This window comes from Argentina silus (assembly GCF_951799395.1).
Source record: "Argentina silus genome assembly, chromosome: 12".
Lineage (NCBI taxonomy): Eukaryota > Metazoa > Chordata > Actinopteri > Argentiniformes > Argentinidae > Argentina > Argentina silus.
This window is the reverse complement of record NC_139666.1, coordinates 12,387,076-12,397,790: the sequence shown is the minus strand read 5'-3', so window position 1 is coordinate 12,397,790 and position 10,715 is coordinate 12,387,076. Positions and strand designations below refer to the sequence as shown.

Genomic DNA, 10,715 nt, shown 5'->3' with positions numbered 1-10,715 from the left:
TGGAGAGGGAAGACCCGTCTCTTTTTCGTTGGTACGGAAGCCGAGAAGGGACTGGTAGGTTGCACGACGGCGGTGGGTCTCCACCCGAGAGTATGGCGGCTAGGATTGTATTGGACAGCGAATAAGGAACGGAGAGACATGAAAGAGATGGTGAAAAAGAAACAAAGAAACGAAACTTGTTATATGAACTCTTGAACTAGTATGATACATTTTTGCTGAGATATAATGCGCACGTCTTCTCGCAAAATCCATCAGGGCGTTTGTCCTGTTTTTTCTTCAATGTCTTCGCCGGGGCAAGTTTTGTTTTTTTATGATGCTTAGAGCGGTGAGCTAAGCAGATGAAAAAAACACAGATTTCACATTATTTAGCATTTCGATTTTTTCCAATGCATATGTTTATTTTGCAATCGTTTAGATGCACTAATCATCAATGTCTGGTCTGCCTGGGGGAATTTCTACAATGAAATCCATCTTCGGGCAGCGAGTCTTTGTGCTCTGTTTTTTATTTGCCATTGCTGAGCAGTGGTAAGCAAGGCTGTATTTTTGCTATCCGCTTAAAATGGGACGTGAATTGTAGGCCTAAATGCCATTTGCGCGCGGATATTTTAGTTCAGTTCAATGTCGAGCGGAGAGTGAAAGGTTTCGACAATCTCTTGAATTCATCCACTAACAAGGGAGCAATGCGCGAGTACAAAGTGGTGGTCCTCGGCAGCGGTGGGGTCGGGAAATCCGCCCTCACTGTTCAGTTTGTCACCGGGACGTTTATTGAGAAGTATGACCCAACCATAGAGGATTTTTACCGCAAGGAAATCGAGGTGGATTCTTCACCCTCTGTTCTGGAGATTCTTGACACTGCTGGTACTGAACAGTTCGCTTCCATGCGGGACCTTTACATCAAAAATGGCCAAGGGTTCATATTGGTCTACAGCCTTGTCAACCAGCAGAGCTTTCAAGACATAAAACCCATGAGGGATCAGATCATCAGAGTGAAAAGGTGGGTAAATGTGGATAAAATCCGTGCATGTACAGCTTGTACAGTAGGATGTCTAACTGTCTAAAAGCTCATTGACATGCATAACATACTTATTAATGCCTGGGTTTTTTCTTAGCACTGATGCATCTGTCACATCTAATATGAGATAACCCAATGGCACAGAACAGAATTGATCCAATGGCACCATAAACACCATTAAGATGTTTCAGGTTTTAGCGCACCATTACACTGACAAAAGTCTGATAGGACAGACCTAGCCATTTTATTATTAGGCCCTACAGATTTATATGTAACTGCTGGTGAGAGAATGTGACCTGTGATGACACACGTAGGTCTATACTCTTCGCCTGTGAAAACATTGGTCTGACCCATAATAGATAAATCCAAATGGTCCTCCTATTAAGTTAGGCATATGCAATCCAAATGGGATCTTAAACAGTAATGTAGTTGGCCAAGTGTGGTCACGACATGCCTTTTTGTTTGGTATGGGTGCCATATGGTTGGTCATCTGCTGTTATTATTTTGCCTATAGCTCTACTGCCATCTTATGAAATAATAGGGCCATGCTGGGAATTCTCCTCAGTTATCCTCTCTACTGTACCGTCAGGTCTGTCCGTCAGTGGAGCTCAGACCAGTGGAGCTCAGACCAGTGGAGCTCAGACCAGTGGAGCTCAGACCAGTGGAGCTCAGACCTGTCCTCATTACAGTGGCGATAGTGTGTGTCTGGCTACGTCTGATGCTGCTCTGTTTGTTTGACGGGCTGTCCACTGCCCGGTGTGCTGGATGCTGCAACCCCAGTGAAACAGACAGCTGGAATACCCAGGATTCACAGCACCAGTGGCTCTGCAGAGAGGCCTGCTTTTGGCAACAGACCCCAAAAATACGGCTAAAGCAATGGGGGTTTGGGCCGGTGTCACTAAATTTGGAAAAGAGCACAACAGAGAGGCCAGTTTCTGCAGAGGGGATTCAGGGAAAGTGATGTTTTTAATTAACAGCTCAAGCTGTTTGGAAAAAAACAAACCAGCACAAACAGGAATCGAGCAGGGTCTGGTGAACACGCACTGGTACAGGGATGCTCTAGACATGAGGTCATTATTAGGGATGCAGTTTGATGCTAATGTAGAGGTTAACTGAGGATGTCTCATTGTCTGAACCCTCATGTTTATTATGAGTCCAGTGCAGAAGCAGAACGTATGCAGTACCTGTGTTGTAGTGCACTATATCATCATTACATTCTTATGATTTATTTAACCATTCTTTATTCCACTTGTGTTTGTCATCACAGATGACAGTTACAGAGGTATTATGTAACAACATGCCAATACGATTTGATCATAGAGTAATTACAGCAGAACTAGTACAATATATAGCCCCTCAACTCAAATAATGTGTTACCCCTTTATCCCTTGGCAAAGTTAGTCATAAAGTGTGCAGCATTGCAATCTGAAGCAAATGTACATAATCACAACATGAATGAGTCAGACACCTAGGGCACCTGGGGTAAAACCCTTTGCAAATGCAATCTTCCATTTGCATGCAATCATCGTATAGACCTGGTCGATGCATATGTGTAACTGTCTCTCTCCTAGAGAGTTCATGTGAAATGGAGATCCAGTAGGCAGTGGGCTGTGACAGTGTGGGTGCATCACTCATTGTAGGTGTCAGTGTATCTGCCAGGGTGAATGGAGGGAGTCTGATGAGCCACAGAGAGACAAGGCTCTGCCCTCTGAGAAACCTCTCAATGGAAAGAATAGATTAGAAGGAATGCAGCACTTCTGAACTGCTCAGTTATACTGGACTGTTCTGCCGGTGTGTTACCCTGCAGTCTTTGTATATGGATATGATTTCAACCAATCAAATTTCTCATCAATATCATTGTTCGTACATGAAATTGCATTCTCTCAAAGGTGTAGGTGTAGGTGTTGCACTGCATCACCTATTCATCAGTAGTGTCTCTTCCTGGACATCATGGGGTTTGTTTGTCTCTCCCGATGAATTCATAACTGTTTCAAATTGGGAGTTGGGATTGTGTTTAACCATTCACATAAATATATGACTCCCGATGAAAGAATGAGGTCAGCATGTGTTTCCCCCATAAAGAGGGGAGTACAGGGAGAGGTATGTGAGTGGCTCCGCCTACCATGGCTCTGTGCCCTAGTGTGTGTGTGTCTGTGTGTGTGTGTGCGTGTGTGTGTCCGTGCGTGTGCGTGTGCGTGTGCCAGCTGTTGTGTATGGAGTCAGACACACACCCAGGGACTCTCTACTCAAGTCTGGTCAGGTGTCACTCCCCTAGGCACCCAGGATACCTATTCCACCGTAAGACACTCCCCCACATGGGCCCACAGGAACACACTTAATGACCACATGCACAGTAGATCAAGTTTAAGATGTTTTCTGTCTAATGACAACTCAATATTGTTATGTTGTACACTCATCATATGGGGCATTCAAGTCTGTCAATCTCTGTGATTGCCATGACCCATGTCCAATATGCAGTCCTCCCCTAAACAGTGTTTCTTTGAAGATGAGAGTATGGGAACCATGCTTACTTGGTGTTGGACAGTGTGTTTACAGTGAGTGTTTGTACAGTAAAGGTTAAATAGGGGGCCCACAGCTGCTTCTGCTTCTGTTGATGTCTACCAGTAAAGGACATGGCCACTACTGAGAAGAACATCTCATACAGAGACTTGTTTAGGGTCAAACACAAGCCACTCTTCACTGAGCTAAATGTTTACGGCTTCACATGCCACCAGTAGTTCACTAGAGTTTTGACAAATGTTTACATTAATATCCAAGTATCAAACACAACAAGGGCAATTTCTCATTCTGTATCTGAATCATGACCTGATTAATTTACCATCAAATTCTAATTGAATAGTTATTTACAGCTGTCTGGCAGTTTAGTGCTAGAGGCCATATTAAATGAAGAAGCCTCAGGGCATGGCTGGATATCACCACACCGTCCCAACCTGCAGACGGGTTGAGAGAAGGGCCTCAGCAGTATTGGGACAAACAACATACAAACACCAAACCAAGCAGCAGTAGTCCGGTCCCTACTGTAGGTATGTGTGTGCTTTAGCTAGCTCCTCTGTCTATTTGTTTTGGTTTTGGTTGAAACTTCAACAGATCATCTGACGACAAGGCTAAAGTAGCAGCCGTTCCTCGGTCGCTCCTCAGCTCCTCAGGACCCCATGGCCAGTGAGTGAGTGAGGCTGAGGCCCTGTGGATCGTACAGCTGTCACTGCTGCTCACTTAGCCTCTCCTCTCCTCATCAGTGCCACACAACGGAGCTATGCCCGCCGCCCGCCCAGGTCAGAGGCGCTGGTGTGTGTCGTGCTCATTCTGAGCCCTGTCAACGGGCATCAGTGTCTGCCATGGGTGCAGATGATCACCCCCAATCCACCTCCCTCATACCCGCTACAGAGCTCATCACTCCTCGCTTCAGCAACAGTTAGCCATGCAAAGGTGATGCCCACTGACGGCTGGCACAGAATGTGTCTGTACACCCAAATATGAGAGCGTGGCGAGAGGTCGATTGAGGGAGGGAGGATGAGTTAGCCTTGTATTTGATGGACCTGTCAGCATCACTCATTATTGACGTTTAGTAGATGTTCAGCTTGTTAGTGCAGCTTGTTAATTATTTAGTCACAAGGTCAGTGAATCTGTTTGTTCTTCACCACAGACATTGGTGGAGGACAATACTTCTCCAAAACAGCAGTCAGTAGTGCTGCAGGGCTTGCTAATTGAGATGTCATTTGAAATTGGTTGAAATGATGCATGAAATAGTTGTCCAATAATGTCCTTGTTCTCGCGCTGATTTCAAGAATAGGTGTCTTGCTTTGATCAGTGTCTTTTTGTCATTTTTGAGAACGCTTTGTTATTGTTTAAATACCAGATGGCCCTTTTAAGTCACAGACACACAGCATGCCGCATCTAGGCAGCATATTTCTATAGTACCCCAGTCAATAAATGGAGGAATATTTGGAAACTGTCTTTTATAGAGAGTTCAGTTGTCAAAAATCTCCCCCCTCCCCTGTCAGTCTGCCATGTAGTGGAGAATTTTGAGACATACAGTACAGTGTCTAAATGTATTTTACCCAGAACTAGTCAAGCAGGAACTAAAAGTACTGATGCAGAGAACTCTTACTTTGTCTATTTTTCGAGGCCTGGCTTGAGCAATACAAAGCAAGCCTTGATACTCCCAAGAATATTAATGTTCAGTCACAAACAAATAGGGCAAGGCAATGAAAATAATGACAGTCTGTATTGTCAGTCAAGCAGTGAATAGTGCAGAGTGATGATATGTGATTGCACTGTTGTTAACAAAGACATTTAACGTTCAAGGAGGATGCTTAAGCTGTTATTGTGGAAGATGACAGAGAGGTAGAGAAAAGAACATGCAATTACTGGAACAGCAGAGAAACAAGCCTCAAGCACAAATGTCTTTTTGTTGTTTTTCAATCACAACTGCTTGAAAATAAAAAATCCTGAAAAGAAGAAATGTATTGCTTGGTCTTTCTGATAATGCAACATAATTGCAAGTTCAATTGACCTAAGGCTAATCTTCAAACTTTTTAAACAAAGTGTGGCCTTATGATGTAGTTGTATATATGTACTGTATGTGCAGGTGATCCACTCAAAGAAGTATTCCATTATTGCTCTAAGAGTAGAGTTCATTGGCTGATGCTCCGTAGCGTGTTCCACTGTAATCTTCATGTAGACCCAGAGATCAGGGCAGAGAGGGTGAAACTGACTGATTCTGTCACTCTGAGCCATAGTTTCTATTTTTACAGCCCATAAATTAGACCAATCTAATCTTAGCCTCTCCTCCTCTCCCCTGTCTTTCACCAGTATGGGGTGGAAGTGGAAACAGACTTCAAATTGTGTTGTCACTGTTCATTGCAGATGTTGTGATGTTGATTAATTCATATACTGTAATTTGAAAGTGTTTATTTGGTTTTCCTCCCCTGTGTTTTTTTGCAATCATTTCAAAATACCACGGAATAGGCCTAATGGAAGAGGAATTAGCTTATTCATTAGTCCATGACGAGCTGTTTGAGGCTGCCTGCTGTGGGTACAGAATAGTTGTGTCTTTTCAGGAAAGCACCATATCACTCTAGACTGCAGTGCAGATTCTGTCTAAGTGGGTCTAACATTTCTCCTCTAGGAATGGCAATACTGTTTGTCCAGTGCATTCGTCACTCACCTCTTGTCTCACTGGAACCTGTCCAGGGTTTGACAAACACGTCTTGTCATAATATGACAATAGTACCAAGAGCTAACTGGAAACAGGGAAGGAGTAGATGTCCTCTTTAAGCCTTGTGACAGTCCAACGGATGCAAGGAGGTTGTTTTTAAGAAGACAAAAGTAATATCGCAGCTGTTGTCTGTTTTTATCATTTATTCTCACAAATAACAGAGTTATATCCCATTAGGAAAGCCTCTCTGGGATGGTGTTTCTCTCTTGCTGTGAATGTATTTAAAAAAGGTCTTCAAGACCTCATCTTAAATGAGCCCCCTGCCTCTCCCCTGAACTATAGTACAGCAGTGGAGCTCACTGGTCCATCTGACTCAGCTGAATCCAGCCTCCTGAGCCTGAGTCAGCTGCAGACCCCCTCCCCTCCTCAACAGGGCTCCACTCTGACTGTGTCGACTGAAACACACCATCAAGACAGAAAATAAGCCTGTGGAAGAGGACAGACAGACTCTGTCTCCCTGTGCAGAGACCTCGCCACCATGTAGGCCATGCTGGCACTCAGCGGGGGCCAGATAAACCCAGTGGCCCTTAGACCACCAGCTCCCACCTTCCCTCATCCAGGCCTATATCAGTTGATGCATCATGCATTATAAATAAGGGGTGTCTGGGACCGCTGCGGTGGGTGATTGCAGCGAGAGTGCTTTGGTACATGCCTGCAGTCAGACTGACAGACTCGATGAGTGTACCGCGTTGGTGTGTTTGTGTGCGTTAGCACGTGTTTTGGACAGGAATGCTGAGTTGAGAGCGTAAAGCAGGGGAGCTCAAACCCCCTGGAAGCCAAGAGCGGTCCTCTGTACTTCTGTATACCATTCGGCCACCCATTGTTTTCTGCCTTCACGCGTTCCGTGGCTCCGACCCAGAGCGCCCAACACCCTGCACGCTGACGTCCCTGCGAATGCTGGTATCCGTGGCAGCCGTCCTCACACACCTCCTGGGATTGCAGGTTTCCCCCTCTGTTATTACGGCTATTTATAGAACCTCTCCTCCTTTGGCACCAGATGACAAGTCTTTTCTTTGTGCTGCCCTCCTCGTGTGAGTTGCTGCGCTCTCTGCCATGGGAGCGTGAGGTGGCTAAGCTATCGAATCCATCATTATGGTAATAAATGAATGGATGGATGGTTACAGTGTGCTTTTCTTTGACTTGCGCTACCACACCGTCTCCTGTTCCCCTCGCTAGCTCATCATCTATCATGAATGATTGCCCGGTCTCTTTTGGGTGTTTCTTTTATATGAATTTACAGTGAATCATAGTGATATATTATTCATTTTACTTTCGAGAGCTGAGAAGCAGACAGCGATGACAATAGCACCAGGGGGAGATGCTGTGTTTTGAGCTTATCAGTGGATCAGAAATCATTTTCCATCAGAGCTAACCGGGCCTGAGAACCAAGCACAATCCCTTACCAGAATAGGGCCAATTTGCTCTTGTTTCACATTTACAGATACACACACACACACACACACACACACACACACACACACACACACACACACACACACACACACACACACACTCACACACAGTTGCTTACAAACACACTGACCTCCCATACACACGCAAGCTCTCTCGTAAACAGATACTCATATCCCGTTCTTCTCCAGGTTCCCCTGCCCCCTGGGGCTCTGTGGAGAATCTTCTCATGAATGAATGGCTTTGGAGAGCAGCCTGTAATCAGGTGGTGAGGCAGCATGTGAACTCACGTGAAGGTCTACCACAGGCTTCCATATGAGTGGGGGTTGGTACGGACAGCCATGGCCCCACCACCACCCACAGCCCTGCTGAGAGCAGAGACGCCCAAGAGGGACCATCATTACCTCCCCCAAAGCTGTGCCCCCGCGTGGGCTCTCTCTAAACGGGTACAGCCGCAGAGGCACAGCCCTGACCTCAAATCTACACACCCACAACTATGATCAGGGCTTTTCAATGAGAGTGGGGAGGGAATGTAACAGCAGGCTGCATGTTTTTTACTGTGGCCACAAAGATGTGTTCCAAAATAGCACACATCCCACACTCAGGGCCTCAGTGGATTTGTTAAAGTTAGGAATGCTGTCAATGAGAGCATTCTGTCTTCAACAATAGACACCACTGTCAGTTTGAGTCTCAATGGGTATTTTTTGAGATGTACAGTCCTGTATGGTATCAGGCTGTGTCGAGTGGCTGACTCAGAGCTTGTAGCTGAGAGCTGTACTGTATTTCACACACAGCAGCTCCTCCTAGACCCCTCAAGTCTGCTGTTTAATCCATCTAGTTCTTCTTGGGTTGGAAACAGAATGAGGATGGCGGAGATTAAAGTTCATTCTGGATAATATATTCAGGAGTAGATCAAAGTAAGCTCCATATTCTCTCCAACTTTAAGCTTATTTAGTGCTGGAACCTGCAGACCATGGCCCCTGTGAGAAGCTCTGGTTTCTCTGCTAAAGAAAGTATTACAGTTGCTGATTCTCTCCAATTCTCCCACAGAGATACTGCAGAACACACGCTCATAGAATCAATCATATAGAAGTAGAATAGATCTATATCTTCAATACTACCACCTTTTGCTTGTGTTCCTGTTACCATACTGTAGCAATCAATGACAAGTGGTTTTTTTTCTGTCAAATAACCTTTAATAATTTAGGGGCATGAATATTTCATGCAGCGGGGGCTAACCTTTGAAAAATCTAATGATGCAGAGAGGTGTCTGGGAGCATGATGCTCCTCTGATCTGCTTGTGCTCAATAACAGCAGAAGAAAAAAGGCATTGGGTTCATAGAAGGTGTGCTCTGGTTAAAATGCTATAACAGAATCAATGTGCTCCGACATTCCTCTCACTTGGAAATAAGGAATGAAGGGATTTGCAGCCTATTTTTTCCAAATGAGCAAGTTGGTACTTTCGACTCACAACACGACATTTGGAACGGGATTGGTAATTTGATTTGGTAATGAAAAATGTAAACTAAATTGAACTTTCAAAATGATGTATTCCTCGTGATGTGTTCAAAATAGAGGGGCCTAATTTCATCGATAGACAATATCAGCAGCTCGTGCCAGCATTGCTCTGATTTACTGTGATATTCTTGGTTAATGCTTGGCTACTTTTTATATGACAGTGTCAAGATTTTACAAGGTTTTTAAAGATTATACCATTTATTAAGACCCTAGCTCCTTAAGAAGACCATATGATGTAAGACTATCTTGTTTGCCCTTGTGCAAGTAGTCCAGTTCCTCAGTGGCAGCTCTCAACCGACATGGCAGGGATTTCAAAGCTCGCAGGATTATGGCCACTTCCTGCCCTTGGGGGACATTGGAGGCTATATCGACTACTTCCTGTTGACTGCTGGGCTGGTTAAGCACTTGGGTCGTGAGCGATAGTAGTTGGCCAACGGCATGTGGGTAGTATAGATCTCCGCCTTAGCAACCGCCTCTCAGAACCACGATGGCTAAGCCTTTTAGAAAATAAAGTGAAAAATGTACCACGTTAATTTAATGTAATTATTTATGGCTTGCATGATTTATTGACAACATCTTGATGTGCCAAGGAAGCTTTCATTCGGGAGTGCAATTATGCCTATTAAGCATACATTTGTTAGAGTGCCGAGAGGAGAGCAGATGACTGTTGTTTCTTCTGTTCGTCAAGTAAAGAAAAAAACACAAGGCTTATAAGCACCCCTGAGGTCTCCCTCTAAAATCTCTTATACATGCATGTCTCACTCTGCTTTGAGCCTGGGAGAGTACTGTATAACTATGACTATCCAAACAGGATGTAACCAGATACTTTCTGACCTCTAAATGTGTTTGTGTTTGTGTTTGTGTTTGTGTTTGTGTTTGTGATGACCAGGTACGAGAAGGTCCCAGTGATCCTGGTGGGGAACAAGGTGGACCTGGAGAGTGAGCGGGAAGTGTCAGCCAGCGAGGGCCAGGCGCTGGCTGAGGAGTGGGGCTGCCCCTTCATGGAGACCTCGGCCAAGAGCAAAACCATGGTGGACGAACTGTTCGCTGAGATCGTTCGACAGATGGACTACGCCGCCCAGCCAGACAAAGATGACCCCTGCTGCTCCTCCTGCAATATACAATAGCCCCAGGACCTAGGGGGAAGAGGAAGTCAACATACAGTACAGGACACACCGAAAGAGGGAAAATACATACACCAACCAAATGAAAGATTAACAAACTCATGGTGGAAATTGAATGGATTTGAACTCTTTGGTGCGTAAAATCAGTCGAGAAGTAATTAATAATAATGATATGTTAATAATTAATAGAATGGAATGAGGAATGCAAGGAATTTGCCGCAAGAGAAATTGACAAACTGGACTAAAGAAAAGTGCACTCGCCTTATGTTATTCTGTTTTGTTTTTTGTTTTTTTTTCTGTCTGAGAAAAAAGTCATCCTGAGTCCTGAGTCATCAGTGCAGAATTAGGTTTTTCTACTCTTTATGTTGTTCTGCAATCTGCTTTGGTAATACATTTATTTTACATTGTTTTT

General features: G+C 44.6%; 1 protein-coding gene across 1 annotated transcript; it reads left to right on the top strand.

Moving 5' to 3' along the window:
- Nucleotides 1–680: 680 nt before the first annotated feature.
- Nucleotides 681–10,345, top strand: rap2aa (RAP2A, member of RAS oncogene family a; the record flags this gene model as incomplete). Its single annotated transcript, XM_083681492.1, has 2 exons — nucleotides 681–994; nucleotides 10,069–10,345. The coding sequence occupies 2 exons, from the start codon at nucleotides 681–683 to the stop codon at nucleotides 10,304–10,306; spliced, it is 552 nt and encodes a 183-aa protein (XP_083537618.1). The 3' UTR covers nucleotides 10,307–10,345.
- Nucleotides 10,346–10,715: the final 370 nt, after the last annotated feature.